The sequence below is a fragment of the Pituophis catenifer genome, unplaced genomic scaffold (genome assembly GCF_029215685.1).
Source record: "Pituophis catenifer annectens isolate HBS135680 unplaced genomic scaffold, rPitCat1.0.hap2 SCAF_3, whole genome shotgun sequence".
Classification (NCBI taxonomy): Eukaryota; Metazoa; Chordata; class Lepidosauria; order Squamata; family Colubridae; genus Pituophis; species Pituophis catenifer.
The window spans coordinates 159,871,835-159,892,010 of record NW_027256883.1 but is presented as its reverse complement, the minus strand read 5'-3'; the positions used below and the strand labels follow the sequence as shown (position 1 = coordinate 159,892,010).

General features: G+C 40.1%; 1 protein-coding gene across 2 annotated transcripts in view; it reads right to left on the bottom strand.

Annotated features, from left to right (window-relative positions):
* Positions 1 to 963: 963 nt before the first annotated feature.
* ERI3 (ERI1 exoribonuclease family member 3) overlaps positions 964 to 20,176 on the bottom strand; it is a 264,150-nt gene continuing 244,937 nt past the window's right edge. For both annotated transcript variants that reach the window (XM_070939619.1, XM_070939620.1), the window contains exon 8: positions 964 to 2,504. In XM_070939619.1, coding sequence (XP_070795720.1) covers positions 2,422 to 2,504 — 83 coding nt within the window. In that variant the 3' untranslated portion in view covers positions 964 to 2,421. The remainder of the gene's footprint in view (positions 2,505 to 20,176) is intronic.

The window sequence follows — 20,176 nt, the reverse complement described above, 5'->3', positions numbered from 1 at the left end:
ATGTACAACTTCAGTGACCATTTGAAGTTACAATGGCACTGAAAAAAGTGACATGACCATTTTTTTTTTCACACAACCATTATAGTATGGTCACATGTTCAAAATTCGGACACTTGGAAACTGGCATGTATTTATGAATCTTTGGGGTCATGTGATGACCTTTTGCAACCCTCTGACAAGTTAAGTCACTGGGGAAACAAGATTCACTTAACAACTGTGTTACTAACTTAACAACTGCAGTGAGTCAATAATGGTAGCAAGACAGGTTGTGAAATGGTGCAAAACTCACTTAAGGACAGACATTTTGGCCTCAATTGTGTTTGTAAATCAAGGACTACCTGTACTGTGTATAAACAATATCAATGACCAGTTATTAGCAGTATATATAATATTATGCTATTTTTCTAGTATACTTAAGATAGGGAATTTGCTCTCCCATTTCCTGTGGTCCCAGAACCAATATATATCCCATGTACAAATTATCTGAGATTGTGCAATGATGAGGTGTAAATATTTGCCAGCTCAAGATTCTCACACAAAAGCCCTTTCATAATTTCATGTTTTTTAAACTTTTGCCTGATAGCTAGGCTTCATACTAGTCTCTGGTCTCTTCTCACTACCTATCACTATTCCTCTTCTTCAAGAACACAAGTTGGGAGCTGAAAGAAGAAGTCTGCTTACAGGAACCTGAATAGTAAAAGAGGAGTAGTCCCTTTTCTCATAGTCTTTCCTAGTGAAGAACTAAGGAAATAGATACTAATCCCTGAACACTAAGTATTTGTAAATAATACTGTGAGCACAAATATATTTGAGAATGAAGCAAATATCTCTGCAGAAATTGCCAGCCGTGTTTAAAGAGGCTTTAGAAGGAGGCGGCAATACACTCAATAGGAGATACTGTAGCTGGCAAGGTCACGCCCACACCCTTGCAGCACATAAGAGCCAAGTTCCTTTCCCCCAAACTTTATTCATGTGGCACATTTACAGCAAGGATGGGAGTAACGAGCCAATGAAGAGGTCAGGTTGGGTTCAGCTGGAACATCCACACACCATGCATTATTATTGGGAAGGCCCAGTGCCTGTATCGGCTCACACAGCCTGATTGCTGCATGAGCAGAGCCCTCTTGGTGTGGCTCCCAAGTTGATGGCAGCTGGAGCCTATGCCCCTGGGGGTCCATTCAGCAAGGGCCAGGGAAGGATATTCTGTCAGGAAAACACTGAGCTAGGAGAAGAAGAAGAAAATAGGTTGATCTTCCTCCCTTTATACTGACACAGGGCATTGGGAACTGGAGTAGGCCATATCTCTCAGGCAACACATTGGTTTCGGCCATTGTGAAAAGGGAAATTAGTCAGATTGTAAAGGGAAAAGAACAGAGATTTCAATCAGTACGCAGATTGCTACAGTGTACTGAGGCTGGGAATACAACTCCTTGGCTGGACAAGCAGTATATTGGGCATGTCCACTGCCTGCAATGGACTGCATACTACATGATGGTCATGTGCAAGCACAAAAAAAAAAAAAAAACCCCACACACTTAAATAGGGTCCCTGACATTCTGAGGATGCACCAATAAGAGACCTGGGTGCCAGAAGTGCTGCACGTCAGATGAGCATCAACCAGGATGCTCTAGCATGTAATATAGCCCCTGCTGAATGAAATCCCAGGGATATAGGTGGCTTTTGGTGGGCATGGAATACAGGCACTTCACCTTGAACAGAAAGAGCCGAGCTTCCTTAATCACATACAGGAGGAACCAGGGATGGGGCTTAGTGTTTATTGAAATCAGAAAGGGAACGAGCAGAAGGCTGCTGCAGAAAGGGGACTGTCTGGATGCTGCTCAGTCAATATTTAGCTGACACGCAGGAGACACAGTAACAGATTCACACAGGAGAAGAGGGGCTTGACCGCAGCTCTTGAGATAATGTACTCAAAATAAAGAGGGCAAGTGCCCAGAACATAGCACCACGGTCTTGCTACAGGCGCAATTGTGAGCACAGAGAAAGAGAGAGAAAGAGGAGAGAGAGAGAGAGAGAGAGAGAGAGAGAGAGAGAGAGAGAGAGAGAGAGAGAGAGAGAGAGAGAGAGAGAGAGAGAGAGAGAGAGAGAGAGAGACGCCAATGGGAATCAGAAGCCAACAAAAGGGAAAACAATCTACGTCTCTAACCATGTGGAGCAAGCGCCCTAGGGGGCTGCAGCTGGACCAGGCCGGGCAGGCAGCTGGCCCTAGAGAGGGAGTCACTTCAGGCCTACACAGAGAATCCAGTTCCATATATACAGCCTCTACTGGCAGAACAGCAAAACTGACGGAGTCGTGGGGTTGCTCGTTCCTCTGTCCTCTTTCTGTCATTCGAATGCTCCAGCCCATCGCACCCATGTAGCAGGAGCCGGCCGCATGCAGCCCTGTCCGGCCGGCCCCAGAGATCAAAAGGGCTTGGAGGTCTGCTTGAAGATGAACCCTCTGTGGGCCAGCGTCTTCATGATGTTGGCAATGTTCTTGCAATCATCTAATATCCAGAGAAGAAAACAAAAGAACAAATTTCAATTGTGGGTAAAAAAAGAAACATGTGTCTACACAAATCTAAGCGTAGTGGCAGAGGCGTGTGTAAGCTATGCATGCAGAATGCTGCACTGAGAAAAATACGTTCCTAACATGCCACAACCCATGACCTTACCTATAAAATTACTCTATCTTATTTGAGCATCTTGCCATTTAGAAACATGAGTATTATTTGCCCAGACATCACAATAGAAAGCAATAATTGAAACACAACTGAAAATAATAAAACTGGCAATTACTATGATTCAACATTTATACAAAGTATGCAATGGAGCAGGGTAAATGCTAATCAAATTGTACGGAGCACATATTGTCTTAACAAGGGAAAATCAAGGAAGTATGCAAACTACTGAAAATGGCAGCTCTAAAATCTTCACCTCTACAATGTACAGTATATGGACAATCTTGGCCTCTCATTTCCTTGCTCTTTCCATCCAATCAATATTTTATTTTAGTACAGGGGAGGGGATTTTGAGCACATGAGAGGAAGACGGTTGGCAGTTTAAAAATAGTGAGAGGAAATGAACATTGGCAAAGGTATTATCCTTGATTTTTGCTTAATTATGCTAATATTGGGGGCAGGTATCTGACATTTTAAAAACATTTTAGTCTATCTTTCTTTCAGAAACCCTGAATTCAGCTACAGTATAACATTTTGGGACAATACATTTTAAAATCTATATACTACTAAAACTAATTTCAGTTGGATGAAACAAGACAACAAAGGGCAACAATTTGGAGTCAGCATATTTCTAATAAGGTAAAGGTTTCCCCGCACATGCGTGCTAGCCGTTTTCCGGCTCTAGGGGTGGTGCTCGTCTCCATTTCCAGAGCCAGCGCTGTCCGAAGACGTCTCCGTGGTCATATGGCCGGCATGACTCAACACTGAAGGCACATGGAGTGCTGTTACCTTCCCACATATTTCTAATAGTCTAGCCTAAAAAGAATGCATCTAAAATCTGGGAAGCATTACTCCCATGGAATTCAAATTTGTCAAAGTTGTGATCACTTCAGCACTGCTCTGTCACTGTGCCCAACCACAAGTCACATGATCATCACTGCCACAGCTTCCCACAAGGAAAGTCAATGGGGAAGCTGGCAGGAAGTCAGAAATTGCTCCTACTCCCACTACTTTTTTGCCCATCCATGGTCATTCTGTTTCTCTGTTTATATAAGGAAATATTTCTGAAACGATGGCTCAGCGGCTCACAGGTTGTCTAATGAGTATGTAAAACTGCATCAGTGAAATTATACAGGATCTTCACAAATTTGTTATTTTGTCAAACTTTGAAATAAGCAGGGTGGGGGGGGGAGAAACCATCCATAAAATTTTGACTCGGAACATTTAGGGCAGAGATGGAGAACTGATTTTGCATCAAGTGCCAGTCTCGTGACAATAACAAACATGACCTGTTTAATGAAGTCCAACAAAAACAGTATTGTCTTTGCTGACCTACAATCTTTTCAATGTCAAAATTCTCTTTCACTCTGAAAAGAGCAGCTGAGACTATTGGATGAATTTGGCAAGTTAGTAATTTTGCAGTTTCATTCATAAATACAAAATAACCTTATAGAAACCCTTTTGTGGCAGGGAATTGTTCATCCATCTGACTATTGGCTGTGACTGAAAACTCCAACAACTTCCATTTTTCTTCCATCTCTCTTAGAAATAAGAATTTAGGAGGAAATAAATATTTTTGTCCCTTTGTCTTATGAATAGTACTCACAAGTGCTTGTAGCAATTGTTCAGCTGTACCACAGAATGTAGGCACCAATAAGCAAAAGGACCTGTTCCTCTTCTTATCCCAAAATAGGATGTCTGCTGGTTTGTTGCCTTCTTCTATTGGAGATTATTTGCTTAAGGCTAGAAGCATGGGAATAGATCTTATATTGCTAGAGCTCAATTTCAAATATATTTCAGCTCTTGAAAAGTTGAAGAGTGTCTGCTTTAAACTATGCTCACATTGTATATTACCTCTTGTTCTGGGTTCAATTCAAGTGAAACTAATTCCTTTTCAAACCTAACAAAACATAATTCTGATCTAATTCCCAATTAAAACATTGACATACCAGACCTTGGATTAGTTGTATATGTGAAATGCCAGGTGAGGGTACAACACAGCACCTGGTATAAGATGGATATAGTCCCGTGATGGCGTACCTCTGGCACACGTGCCCGAAGTGGCACATGGAGCCATGTCACCTGGCACACGCGGTGTCGCCCATTCCTCTTCCGGGTTTCTGGCGTGGATGCGTATGCGACGATCAGCTGGCCTTTTTGCAAGCTGATCATCACATGTGCATATGCGCCAGAAACCTGGAAGAGCAGCTGGCTGAAACCGGAAGTTCAATAACTGAAACCGGAAGTTCATTTTCAGGCACGTGCATGTGCCCTGGGCAGCTCCTCTTCCAGGTTGCGGCCCAGTTGCACGCGTGCTGATATAGTCTCTGCAATAGCAGTATCTTGGAGAAAGTCTTGTAAGGCTAGCATCAGAATGACACAAATGGGACTAGCAATGCCAGAAACTGTCTTATTCAGAGCATGTTCGATCACTTCAGATTCCATGCTCAGTAAAATTCATGGTAACTTCTACGGTAAGTATTTTTTTTTCTTTTAAAAATGTTCAGGTTATATAATGATATGATTATCTAATTCATATAAATTAGAAAAAGTACAAACTGGTGACAGTGAAAAAACTATCAAGGACAAAGATGTCCTTTTCAACTCAAAAATGCTACAAAAACATAAAATGCCTGGCTTATCTGCCTTAGAGATCCCTTTCCTTATAAAAGCCAACAACTAGACCTAGAAACGTGACTCAGACTTAAGATTTTATAGATCTTAAATTGTGAATTCTGTCACAAACAAAGAGCTAAACCAGTTTGAGATAATAACCACAAGTATTTGTGTTAAGCATACACAAGTTCAGAACTTTATTGCAGACCCTGCTAACTGCTTTCCTCACTCTTAACAGCGGAAGAATCGTAGCGGTTACAGCAAAAAAATTAGGGCAGAAATATGGACAGATACAGCAAACCATTCCCTTCTGAGCTAACAGGGAAACAAGACTTGAGCTGATTTGTGTTACCTGGACTAAACGCAAGCAGAGTTTGCTAAAATAGAAGCAAGGCTTAAATTGATTCTTGGTGTCTATATTTCATGTTGAAAATTGGCTTGTAAATCCATGTTTTGATCTATGGTGGCCGTCTCCTTAAGAAAAAGCAAGAGTAAATGTGTAATTTCTCCCTTGACAGCACACAGTGGCGAGGCGATCCTTCTTCCCGCTCCCCTCCGACTTGGGACAGCTCCGCTGCCTCCCATCAGCACTCTTTCTTTCTCGCCCCACGCCTTGATGTCTCCATTTCATTAGTGTGTGCCCATTCATCACGCTGTTACCGTAAGGGTGACTTTGCCCACTTGCATGTGGCAGGCAGGGCCTGGATGACATGGGGTGGCGCTGCCACTCTAAAGGGGGAACGAAGTAGAACACACACACACACACACACACACACACACACACACACACCTGCTAGTAAATGGATGTTGTGGCAGAGGGACAGCTGCATCATTACTGATGTGTAAATGATAAAGCAGTGCCTCTACATCCATCTCTTAACTGTAAATCCAGGGAGTGCTTTATAATCAAGCGGCAGCGATAATAATGTGAAATTAGGTCTCTCTATCAAAGGGGGGAGGCCTTTTAATCACGGCTTAAAGGGTGCAAGCGCTGTTTATCATAATTGAACTGTATCCAGGCTAATTGTGGCCATATTTCACTGTCTAGGAGACAGGCACACTGTCTGAAGAATGAACACCAGGGGCCGAATGGAGCAGGAAACTGCTGTCCAACCAATCTTGGCCCCAAAGTGATGGCACTTCCCTATTCAGGAAGGATATCAATAGATATTCAGAACATCTCCATCACTTCCCTTCTGATTAACCTACAGAGTGCTGGCAACACAGCAGAGAAGCAGCAGAAAAGGAAACTGCAATCTTGACCTACAGAATTTTGCAATTGCATACAATTAAACAGTTCTGGGTGAGTACTGCCACCATCATTTTGTACCAAAAAAATAGGAAGTAAAAAAATAGATGGTACAATTATGCAAAATCTACATTTATGTCACATGCTGTGCTTAATCTGAGAACAAGTGCAAAACAGAATTATTATAACAATTATAGGAATAGAGATATTCTTATAATTAGTACATCTTGGCCAATTTAATACACCTTGGCCCATTTAGCCCAGAATAGTATGTAGAAGACCAAAGCATTAAAACAATGGTAGTAGGGCAAAGTGATCTTAGGGAGAGCTGTTGGAAAGGCTAATATTAGAACAAGCATGTATTCTTTTTGTCACAAATATTGTATCTGCCTTAGCCAGAGATTTGGGCGTAGCTAAAATGATTATATCCACAAACTTCAATCAAACTAGATATTGCCCAAAAAAGTGAAAATAGAAGGGATTCCTCTTCTCTAAGGCGAATCTCATTTGTTTGGGAAGACTGACTGGTCTTGGATCTCAGCTGTACTTCTGCACAACAGGCCTAAATAGTCTCCAAGCAGAACACAATCATTTAGCAAATATGTTAAATGACTGTTTCGCAATCAGAGACTCATAAGCAAATGTAATACATTTTAAGTGCCACTTAGGTAACATGGGTCTAGTGGCCTCACTTTGAGAGCAACTTTGAGAACAGTCCATAAATGGAATGGTTGGTTTGTGAAGATTATAAAGCAGGGGTGTCAAACTCGCGGCATCACATTGTCGTCATGTGATGTGATGACACATCATATGTGTTGTCACATCCGCTAAACCGGGAGGGCGTGGCCAGTGTGTGATGCATCCAGCCCGTGGGCCGCAATTTTGACACCCTGTTACACAGATAAAGCAACTTTCTGCCTCCTATCACCTCCCCTCCCCTCCCTTGGCTGAGAATTGGGGCTAGGAATCGTGGTAGTTGCAGCCTCAACATCTCTGGATGGCTGTAAGTGAAGGAAGACTATACAATAACATAATCGCATTATGTAGCTTTTAATTATTCTAAGTGTCAAACCCTGGTAGCAGTGAATATATATGTGAATCAACTGAGATAATCAATAAATAGATCATATATAAAGCATTAAGTTTTCAGAGCCAAAAGTTATCAACTGAAAGTATACCATTATACATCTCACCCTACTGCGTATTTCCATTAAATATCCAATCTAAGCACATTAATTCATCACATTTGTTGGTGTTTGTGATATTAAATGATTACTTATATGTGTGAATCAGTCATCGTATATATGATACTATGATGATAATTTTTAATTTAATCCCCCATCTCTTCCAGACATAAATATATCAAGAAAGGCAATTCTCACATTAACTGAGCTTGAGAGGGCACAAATTAACAAGCAGTAGCATAATCTACATGGATTCATGAAACTACTCTGGGTCAGTCAAGATAATGGATTGCATAAGGCAGTTTTTCTCATGGTCTGTACAGTAATACCCAGTCTAAGACAGTTCCGTCAGCCCATTCCTTGAGAGATCAAGGAGCTGGGGCCAGAAATATCACCTTCTCAGTGCAGCAACCTCCCTCTGAAACCATTTCCCCCCACAGTCAGATTAATTCCCACTGCCTATCCTTTCCAAAATGGTTTTAAAAAACCAAAACATTTCTCCCTTGCAGAGATTTTGGAGAGAAAGAAGTTTAATCGAGGAGCAGCAATTGAAATAATTTAGGTTTGTCACATATCATTTTAATTCTTTCTCATTCTAAGCTATCAGGACTCTGATAGGTAGGCACATATGTATTTCTGTAATAAATAATCAATTATTCAATCAATCTAATGTGGGAAGATGAAAACAGTGGATGGGATAAAACATCTCCAAATAGTAGACGTGCTGCATCCATTCCATTGTCCCACGTTTTTTTTTTCTTTCTCCTTTTTAACAGTTCATCCACTGAAATGAATAAACATTTTCTTTAAAATCTTTGATTTTCCCATGAGATGGAGCAATTTTCAGGAAAGCTAAATGTTGAAAGTATGAAAGGCATTCATATAGATGTTTATTGCCTCCCACCTATCCCGAATATCCTAGTGCAAAGAAAGCAAAACTGAAACAATAAGAACAACCGAACCCAAACAGCTAGCCCCCTCCCCCCCCATATTTTATGATCCTCCATTTTAAACTCTGGCTGTATCAAGTTGTCTGAAAGCACCTGGTCAGATGGCTCTGGAAACATGCCATTACAAAGCTTGCTTGCCACAAGTCATTTAGCAAGACTGATTTCAAATCAGCATGAAGGTAAACACGCTTATTACAATTATCCGTGTACAAAAAAATCAACAACAGCCGAACAACTTTCTAATATGCAATTACAGCCGCTTATTGATTTTACAATGTAATCCGCTCCGATTGATTTAATAACACAATTATAGGCTGGCTCTCGGGATATTAGTGCAGGAGATTTTCATAAACTCCAAAGCAAAAAACTAAGCGGCTTTTAAAACAACACCGTCAGATAGCTGTTTGGGGAATTATTAGCCATATGAAATCTCCTAAATCTCCTCGTTGTTACCTTGAAAAAGGATTTTCTGTTACAAAAATGGCAATTGAGAATAAGAAACATCTGATGATAGGCCGTTGGAGGCTTTACCCGACCCTGATAAGCTTCAACAATGGGCCCAGATGGCCACGCGGAGATCTGCTTTTCACACACTGGGAAGGGAACTGAGTCAGGTTCACATATGTGCATATGCATATACAGAATGGGCATACTACATTTGGACATATTGGTATGATAGCAAGATAGAGGAACACAAACTTCCTAGCCAAAACCTTTTAACTGTTAAGAAGCCATGAAATTTCTGTTCATTTCTGCAATTGCCAGATTACATATTTGTTTCCAATTTGCTCTTCAGGTGTAATGTTCAACCCAATTTGAATGACATCACATTCTATTGTTCATGCTCAACTTCTACACAGGGGGTTCCTGACCTTCCCTTATTTTTTCCTCTTGAATTATTCTGGTTGTTCCTAAAATTCATCCCTTGATTACTGCACTGCAACATTTTGAAATGGATAGAATTAGTTCTCTAAAAGTGGTCCAATCTCTTTGTCCATGAGAGAGTTGGACAGGAATGTACTGCTGCTTCCTTCTTGATGTCAATGTTCTCAAAGATTCACAGATTACCAAACGATGAGTGTAGTATCTATGGCATATAGTCCAGGGGTGAAATGCTCCCAGTTCGGACCGGATCGCCCGATCTGGTAGTGATGGCGTCGGGTGGTTTGGAGAACCGGTAGCAAAAATCCTTCCCCCCCCCATGCCCAGCTGAGCCACACGATCATCAGAGGCTTTTTTATTTATTTTTAAAAGCATTTTTTCCACAATCTCTTCGGCCGAAAAAATGCTTTTAAAAGTTAAAAAAAAAAAAAAGCCTCTGACGATCCCAGCTGAGTTGCCTGATCGTCAGAGGCTTTTAAAAGCATTTTTAAAAGTTTTTAAAAGTTTTTTAAAACTGCTTTTAAAAGTTTTTTAAAAAAAGTTGGCCATAGCCACCCAGTCATATTACCCCCCCCCCACCAAGTCACACTCACAGAACCGATAGTACCAAATTTTACATTTCACCACTGATATAGTCTCTCTCAAAAGAAAGAAAGCATTACTAGAATTGCTACTGTTTAGGAACTTACAGAAACATTATGCATCCTGGTTCTTAAGTACCCCTGGTGATGGTGTCAAACTAATTACAGACACTTCGTTATGCCTTTTGTTGTATGTGGTAAGAGACAAATTTAATTCTGTATGAAGGCTGGAAATGCAGCATATCAATACAGGTAGTCCTCACTTTCTGACCTCGGCTGGGACTGGCAACTCCGTTGCTAAATGAAATGTCACATGACCATACCCAACATCATCATCAGTTCCAGCTGTGGTCGCTACAGGTCATAAAGCATGACATCACATGACAGCAAGTTGTTACTTCCTGTCAGCTACCCAATTGACTTTGTTTGCTGGAAGCCAGCTGTGAAAATTGCAAATGACAATCACATAAGTGTGGGCTGCTGTGGTCAATGAAAATGCACATCTGTTGCCAAGCACCCAAATTAGAATAATGTAACTGTGGCGATTCTGCATCAGTTGCAACTTCAAGGACTGGTCATAAATATTTTTTTTCAGCACCATTGTAACTTCAGTTGCTGAATGAATAGCAATAGCAATGGCACTTAGACTTATAGTGCTTTCCAGCTCTCTAAGAATGAACGCTTGATAGGCAAGGATTATAGTGGTATCTTGGTGCTCAACTGCTTTGAAACTCATCGAATTTGGTCTCAATGCGTTTTTATGTTTGTCCCAGCATTCATTGTTTGATTGGTACCCAATACATCAGGGGTGGGTTCTAAATATTTTTACTACCAGTTTTGTAGGCGTGGCTTATTTTGTGGGTGTGGCTTGATGGTCATGTGACAATTCTTTAGGATTTAGCAGAGGTACTGGTCTACGAGACTTTTATTTATTATTAATTTTAACTACTTGCAGAGCTGTACCGGTCTACTAATTTGTTTTTGGAGGCACTGGTCTACCCATTTATTTTTGCAGGCACTGGTCTACTCACCACTGCAATACACAAGCTAGAATTTATAAGTATTGGCTGTCTTGTGACTCACTGCATTATTCTTTATGGGGAAAAAATATTTGGTATTCATCATTTTGTTACTCATTGCGCCTCTCAGAACCAATTAAGGATGAGTACCAAGGTACCACTGTACTGTATTTGAAATAAAATAAAAACACGGGGAAATATACTAAATAGAATGAAACTAAAACTAATTCAACCCAGGCTACTTCTCTCAAGGAATATTCTGAGGCAGCCAATTGTGGAATTGCCAGCATCTACTCACAACAGCTTTCTCCACTGCAATGAGTTAGTTCCACTGACCAGAGACGGTTGGTGAACTTGATTGCTGTTGTACAAGGCAACAGGGGGTTGGCCTGGATTTATTTATGGAATTTGTAGGCCATCCCTACAAATTCCATAGATAAATTTATTTGGGGGGGGGGGAAGGCTCACAAGGTATAATATAAAAAGATTAAACACAAGGAAATTTTGTTTTCCAAAATGTAAAGTCTAGGAAAAAAAGAATCCAAAATGCCACATGGAGTGTCCCGCACTCTATTGTGGTCAATTCAGCTGGATCTGTGCAAGCATTTACCGACACAATGAAATCTCCTGAGATCTGTTCAGTCCCATAAAGACGCAGGCTGGTACATCTCCCTCCTTTCTCCCCCTTCTACCAACTCAAACATGTACCACATGTTCAGATGAACCGATAAACCTACCTTTCTTAGTCTTGCCCATGGGCAAAGAATAGTTCCTAAACACACAATATGCACGTGTTTCATTCTTGTATTTGCCAGCTTTATGGGCCCATTTTTCTTGTCAAGCTGACAGCACTGCTAAGTGGATTTCTCTGTGATATGCGGACAGATTATCACATTACCCAATGTCCAACACAAACATATTACTTTATATTCAATAGCTCTAATGAATATAAACTGCTTTTTCTCTTTTTGGGAGGGGAAGGAAGGTGGTGGGAGGGAGCAATCTATAGATTTTTAATGAGGGAGGCTATTTACACGCTCCTCTTTAAAACAGGTTTAGGTGCAGCCCCTGGCTGGAAAATCAATGCTGTTATTGTTGGAATATTGTATATTGATATTGTAATAATAAGACACAATTGATTTAGGGGTGTGTATGGATGGGGTCAACCCAGGGTTACTTGGCCTGCAGAGTGGCTCTACTTCTCCAAGTGGACCATTTATTTTAGCCCATTTTCCCTTTCAGACCCTGTGAATAGACTATCTCCGTCCTTATTCTCCAACAGCCACACATTCAACAAAAGAAGAATGTCCAGAGTACTATAACAATGAACATATAGTCAAGGAGGCAGGCATAGGCCCTCATCAGAAAGAAACAAGCAGCTGAAATCAAGCCCAAATGTAAGGATTAGATTCCTGGTGGATTTTTGAGAAGTAGAGGTCCATTCCTTGATTTGTATTGAAAAACAGTTGTTGCTAAGTTTCATCAGAATCCTAAAACCATTTTCCCATACTGGCTAACATTAAAAGCTACAGAACAGTAGAAGGGGCTTCCATTCATTCATTTGTTCCCATGCCTGAGATGTGTGATTTTAAATAACTTTACATGAGGAAGAGGCCTTCATCCTGCAATGAATAGACAATGGCTAAAATGATGAAGATTCACCTTGTGTGTTGTGAAAAAGTAGGCAAAATTATCATTTTTTTTCAAAGTTTGCATCAAAAATGTTGGTAATTCTAATGTATCTGATACAGAAAATTCCCAAGGATACTCAGCTATTATAATTACTCAAGTGGGATCTTGCAGGGTTTGAGGACAAGTCCTTGTGTTGATCTGCGATGACCTAGATTTCGTAAAAATGCATTTTTAAAAATGTTGACATGGGCAGTAAAGTTAAAATGCTATGTAGGAAGACTATATTTGAATTACAGATCTTCCTTCCCAACCAGTTCCTATTGTGGAGCAAGTTATAGAAGAAATCTTTCTCTGCGTACCACATGTATTTCTCAGATCATAAAACAAGATGTGAATTGTATACAGTGAAGTGAGAGTGGCCAATGGGAAAGGAGAGGAAAAAGAAGATAAGGAGGCCATCTCGGTACCCCAACAAGCAGTGTACCTTTTCCACCTGGAGTGGTTAAAAGATTAAGGTCAGCTCTGTCTTTTTTATAGATAAAAAGTTTAAATTTTGACCTCCGCAGATGTGCAAACACCAGACTGGTGCAAAACATAGCCAGGCACTTGGGGGACATTAAGACTAGTGGTGCTGGTTAAAATAGTCCCTTTGGAAATACGAATGAGATGCTGAAACTAACAAGTGTACATGCCCGGCCTTGGGAAATGTGCTCATTTGGAGGGAAGCTGGCTGCACCTGCATTATAGCCACTAAGACAGATCACCCAGCGGCCTGTGCTGAGCAGGTCCATATTTAAGCTGTCCCCATGCTTTATGGTCTGTACAGGAGCTGATGCAGAGGGAGCGAGAGGCTATTTGTCACTGCTGGAATGGCAGATTCCTGTTAATGAATAATATCAGTGTTCTCTTTGTACAACAGCTCTTAGCACCGGGCATAGTGTTAGTGGGGGGAACATCCATCGGACAGCTGCCTTGTTTCCAACTTCCTTTTATTTGCCTTTATTACCATCTGAAGGTTCTGTATAAACAGCTTGTGTATCCTTACCTAGTTTGTGCCAGATTTTTATTATTAAAATAGAATCTCCTAATTCTATTTGCACAATCACAAGGAAAGGTTTTTCTGACTTGTTTTTTATTTTAACATCTGCCTTTGCAGCTAGGCCCATAATTAAAACTACTATCCTACCCCAGGTCCATAATTGAAGCACTACTGTGCATCTGAGAGAATATTAATATATTTTTCTTTTTTCAAGGGACAGGTGGTTTTGCAGCACTACCTCGTATCTCACATTAATGTTCACTCCTTCAATCCTTCCACAGGTAAGCTTCAAATCAAATTTATTCAAGATCCCAGCTTAAACATGAACCATCAGTCTGATGCAGTTGCAGCAAAGACAATGTTATCTTAGGGCATATTAATCTGAGCATGACGTCCAATTAAGAGTATAACTGTTTCATTATACTATACTGCTGCACTCAGAGTTGGAGAATAGTGTCCATTCTGGGTACCACAAAAAGGGCAAGAACAAATTGGAATGAAATCAGAAGAGGTTCAGGGTGTAGAAACAAGCACAACAAGATGAATTAAAAGTGTGGACATGTTTAGCTTACAAAGAAGACAACTGCAGGGAAGATGTAATAACAATCTTCAAATACCTGAAGGTTTATCACATAGAAGAGGGAGTAGATTGTCGCAGAGGGCAGATCTAAAACTGAAATTAAAATTGCAAGCAAACAGGTTCAGGCTAGATGTTAGAAAGAACTTCCTGACTGTATGAGCCAATGGAACATATTGCCACATGAAATTAGAGGTTCTAAAACACAGATTGGATGGCCATATGTCAGAGAGCTTTGGTTAGTTCCTTCTAAGGAACTTTCTAACTCTGATTCCATGAATCAAAGATTTTTCTTCATTGACAAAAAGTCTACAACAGTAAAAACGTATTCACATTCTGGATCTTGCCAAGCATTGTCTTCTGACTTCATAACAAGAATTTCTGCTATGATCAAATTCATTTCACAGTTGCCTGAATGAATACTACAGACAGGATACTCACAAAAGAAAAAAGAAAAAATAGGATGGGTAATATATTTTATTAGGTTCATATCTGATGTATGATGTTCATGCTACAGTCCTTTCAAGGTTCAGGAACTTGCAATTTCCCAGATTCTTCTCATGCTTCTACAACAGATAGCATCTCTTGGCTGATCTTGTCTAGCTTCATAAACTAAGCAGGCTCAGAACAGGTAAAGTACATGGATGGGAAACTACCAAGAAATACGAAGAGTGTCATGCTTAGCTTACAATGCCTTCTCAGAAGGCAGTGGCTAATCACTTATACATCATTGCCAATAAAACTGTAGGAATGTGTCCAGGAAATCACTAGGAATTAATATCAACTCAAAGGAGACTTTAATAATTTTACACATTCCAACTTTTGCTAGCAGAAGGAATAGCAATTAAAGTAGTACAGTAGAAGACTTATTCATCACGAAGAAACCTTTTTATCAAAGGCTGTTGATTCTAATAATAAGTTTGGCATAATTAACAGAAATTAATTTGTTATGGCAAACAAAAAAGCAATATAATCCAAATGTATCCTGACTCAAGATCTCAACCCCCCCAGCTATGTGATATGTCTTTAAATCACAACGTATCATATAATTAGGAACACGCCAAATTCAAGGCTAGCACTATTAAAAAGCCAAGCCTCGGAGGAAATGAAAAAAAACCCCCCAAAACACAAAATTAAATGTGATATCAATGTTGGCATAAATTTAGTATAACTCTCCAATTTAGCGACAGCCAGATGTTTTGGTCTGTAATCTGTGCCTTCCCTGGTGGGTGTACTGGCAATATTCTTCTGGGAAGGCTTTGAGAACAATTAGTGAAAACATACTTCAAAGTATTCTGCGTACTAAAGTTCTACTTTAGGACCCCTCTGTTGTACAAAATTTAAAAGGAAAAGTATTTATGCCCCCAGGACACAAAATTTTGTGCTCTGCCTATTTTCCCTAACTTCTTAACCCAGAATAATCAAGTCCACTAAAACCCATCCTGGAGTTTCCCTCCCAACAATGCATGTGTGTATCTGATCTGTAGAAATGCAAGAAGCAAATTAGACTGGAAGGAACAATTTAGGCTATAAATCTAATCCCATGTTATGATTCTTACGAATCAATTCAAAGCCTCCAAGGAAGAAAGTAGTTTGGTCTCCACCTGAACACATCAGTGAAGAAGAGCCTACAACCTCTCTTCATATGGGTTAGTTCCAATATCAAACTATTCTTATTGCTATCTGCCCTCTTGTGATGGAACTCCATTATTCTACATCCTGACTTTAGAGCAACAGAAAAGAGATCTCACTGCTACAGTATGAGCAATCTCCCTTCAAGTATTTGAAGATTGCTATAAATTAATCTCTGCTGATTTTCTTGCTGCAAATGAAGTGCCAGTAATTTACCAGCTTTTTCACCGGATTCCCAATACTTTAATTTTCATGTACTCAATGAAAATTCTATTTTATCCGCATAAAAATCTCCTAATTGTAATTTAGCTAACACAAATGCTTAGTAAGCTTGCTGTGTGCTCTTGCTCCAGTCTTTTCAGGCTAAACATTTCCAAATTCCATCTCTCTTCATCAGATCCTAGATCCTGATCATCTTAGCTGCCCTTGTCTGAACCGATCCATTTCTTTCCCATGGAACAAAGCAAAACTAACAATTCCTATAATTCGGAAACAATAGTCTGTTGGCATACGTAGTCTAAAACTGCATTTGCCTTCCTTGCAGCCACATCGCACTATTGACTCATAAGTAGTTTGCAATAAACTATTATTCGGTGATATTTTTCACCAGCACAGTTACCAAGCTCTTCCTATTCTTGTACATCTTATTTTTTGTTACCTAAGTAAAGCATTCTACTTTTGTCAACTTTCTATCATTTTGTCACTTTCTATCCGTTTCTCTTACCCACTGAGATAGTTTTGAATTTTATTCCTGTCCTTCAGGGTATTAGATATCCCACTCAATCCTGTGTCACCTACACATCTGATAAGCGTTTCCACCATCAAGTCATTAATATAAAGACTGAAAATCACAGGGTCTGGGATTGACTGTTGTGGTAACCCATTTAATAATGCATTCCAGTTTAATGAGGAACCACCAATGAGTACTCTTTAAATACGATTTTCAAGCCAGTTATACATCCACTTAACTGTCATGTCATCCAGCTCACATTTAATTAGTTTGCTAATCAGAATACCACAAGATGTTTATAAAATGAGTTCCTAAATTCAAAATATAGAGCCTGCAGCTTTTCCACAGTCTACTAAGAAAGTTATCCAATCAAAAAATAAGATAAATATGTTTATCTTTGACAAACCATGGTTGCTTTGTGGTAATTCAAGGTGCCAGGAGGCATCTTCTAAATATGAACAGGAGGGGAAGATCCCAATAATAAACAATGGTAGAATTACTTCGCTTGTAATGTTAAGATATCCTATTTATAGAATCAATTGATTCCTCTCTTTCCCTATATCCATGATGGAGAACCTATGACATGCGTGCCAGAGGTGGCACACAAAGCCCTCTGTGCTGGCATGCACACCATTGCCCCTGGTGAGATCTCCGTGGTGTTTCTTTCGTGAGGTTCTGTTTCCCTGCAAACGACGAAACAGAAGTTCATGAAAGAATCTTACCTCTTGCCGCGCTGTCCGTGTTGGGATGCCCCGCCTCCCGCCGGCCTTCGGGTCTCTGCTGCGTATGTCATGCATGCCTGTGTGCATATCTGCGCAGGTCCGCACATTTCTGCGTATTTGTGTGTGTGCACCTTTCAGTTTGGGCATGCGTGCAAGCGCAGTTTGGGCACTCGGTGTCTAAGAGGTTTGCCATCACTGCCCTGTATCAACTATTTATTCTTTCGTGTACAAAAATAGACACACATTCTTTCTCTCTCCCCTACTTTCAGCAGAAATGGCAAGAGAGAAAAAGAAAATACACTGCTCAAAAAAATAAAGGGAACACAAGCAGAAGACATCCGAGATCTGAATGAATGAAATAGCCTTATTAAATACTTTGTTTGTTACATACAGTAGTTTTGTGTTCCCTTTAGTTGTTTGAACAGTGTATAAACTACTGTATGTAAAGAACAAAGAATTTAATAAGGCTATTTCATTCATTCAGATCTCGGATGTCTTCTGCTTGTGTTCCCTTTATTTTTTTGAGCAGTATATAAGACTGCAGGGAAAAGATAGCTACACTAGGAAAGAAAGAGAAAAGAAAGGAGAAAAGGGAAGAGAAAAAAAAATATTCTTTAGGCTTTTCAAAAGGGTTAAAAGTATTAGGCAAGCAGTTCCAACCAGGTTTATTCAAAAACATCCAGTCAGCAGTGATGTCTATGATCATTTATAGCTTCTCATTAGAATTAGAATTCTTTATTATTTTAACTGTATCTGTACATGTAAATAAGTAAAGGATCCTTAAAGTGGAGCACATTTTCTGGCAGTTACATGAATGTTTCCTTTTAAAATTCTTGACAATGATAGGGAAGCAGTTTCCCATTTATTTCTTCCAGAATGTTCTCTCAATCTCTCAGTCTAATCTACAACATTGGTATTTTCTAGTGGTCTCCGCTCCTGGTACTAACTACCCCTCACTCCCCTCAGCTTCTTTTCAAGTTGCAACATGCTGCCACCCTTGGGTAATCCCCTTAGTTTGTAAGTTTGTGAGAAAACAATGGCCTTCCTATCAGATATATACAATATCTGACAAGTACTTTTTTTTTTTTTAATAGCTACAGTTCTTTACACCAGCTACTGGTAATTGTCATGATTTCCTCATCAGTTAATGATACAAATTCAATTTCTGCCATCTTCAATTAAACAGAATAAGCAACTAACTCAACATATTAATAGCTTTATACTACAATTAGAGAGACTCGCTTTCTAAGTTGTTCTGCCAACTTTCATCACAAATCCATTTCAGAGAATAGATAACTTGTTATGCAGGATAAACTCATTCTGGTGCTTTAGATTTTATGTTACTACCTGTTAGTAACGATCAGATACAACTGTACAATAGTTATCTCTCAAGAAAGCCCAGATGCCAATCAGATGAGTAGGCTGGTATGGACGTATGCTGATCTTTTGAGATTCATGGACAGGCACAGATTTCTATAGCTGTGAGTTCCACAGCAGAACACGTTTACTAAAAATAACACTGTATTTTTCATTTTAAAAAAGCATTGTTAAAGGAATAGGACGCTAACTTTTTTCTATGCCTGTAAAACAATGTAAAGATCAACAACAAAAAGGACAACAAAAAGGACAAATTTGGATGTTCTTTCTCCTTTGTTTGACCACGTTCAGGTCCTTGAGACTGCCGGCAGGTATCTGAGATGATGCTGACAGCAGCTGGACAGAACATTAAGAATAACTTACCTCATTATCTGCAATTACATTACTGCCACACACCTCATTTCTTCGCAAAGAAAAGAAAATTAGTTTTATATTGACTTCATCCTAGCACTTTTCCCAACCGGCCGCTGGATAAACCATTCAATGTTCTAAAGTGGGAGATTGGGGTGGAGGTGGGGGCGGCTTCGATCCTGTAATTAATAACCATTTCTCCTAACTTGTTGCCTAGAGGTGAGACTAGCCTCAAGCAAAGGAGCTGGCTTTTGAACAGAAAGGCATGTGTGAGTGGTTTGGGAATGAGATGGGGCTTGATCTTGCATCAGACCCTGAAGTGAGAAACCTTAATTCACAAATCACTTTCTCAAGCACCATTCCAAAGCTACCTTAGCTCTGAGGTTAGGAGTTCCTAGACCATCTAAGCATCTTTGCCTGTTATGTGCAACATGCTTCATTTCTCATCCCTGTCTAGGAGACATCACCTTTCAAATGTATACAGAGACCCTAAAGGACGCTTGCCCTAGGGGCCTAGATGCACAAACAGAAGTGGAGGGAGCGTGCAGGGAAGGGGCAGCAGGTTATAGTTAAGACCGCTCAGCTTCTTCAATGTCATCTCCTTAAGTGTCGGCTTCCTGCAACCTCTCTGTCCATTAGCTGTAATTGCTGGCAGGAGAATGGCAGCGTTTTGAAAAGCAGAGGCATTGCTTTGATGGGCAGAGAGAAGGGGAGAATTTGCTCTCTGTCTCAGGGTACAAATGCCAGGACTCCAATCGGTCAGGGAGAAGGGCAGACAGAGCTATTTGAAAGGCCTCCACATCTCCATTTTGCCTTGTTCAAGATCTTAGCATTTTTTTTTCAGTTTGTTACTGTTTGCATGCCTTCAAGACCGTCTTGACTCTTCTATAGCAACTTGGACAGTTCATGCAGCTTTCTTGGCAACATTTTTTAGAAGTGGTTTGCCATTGCCATTGC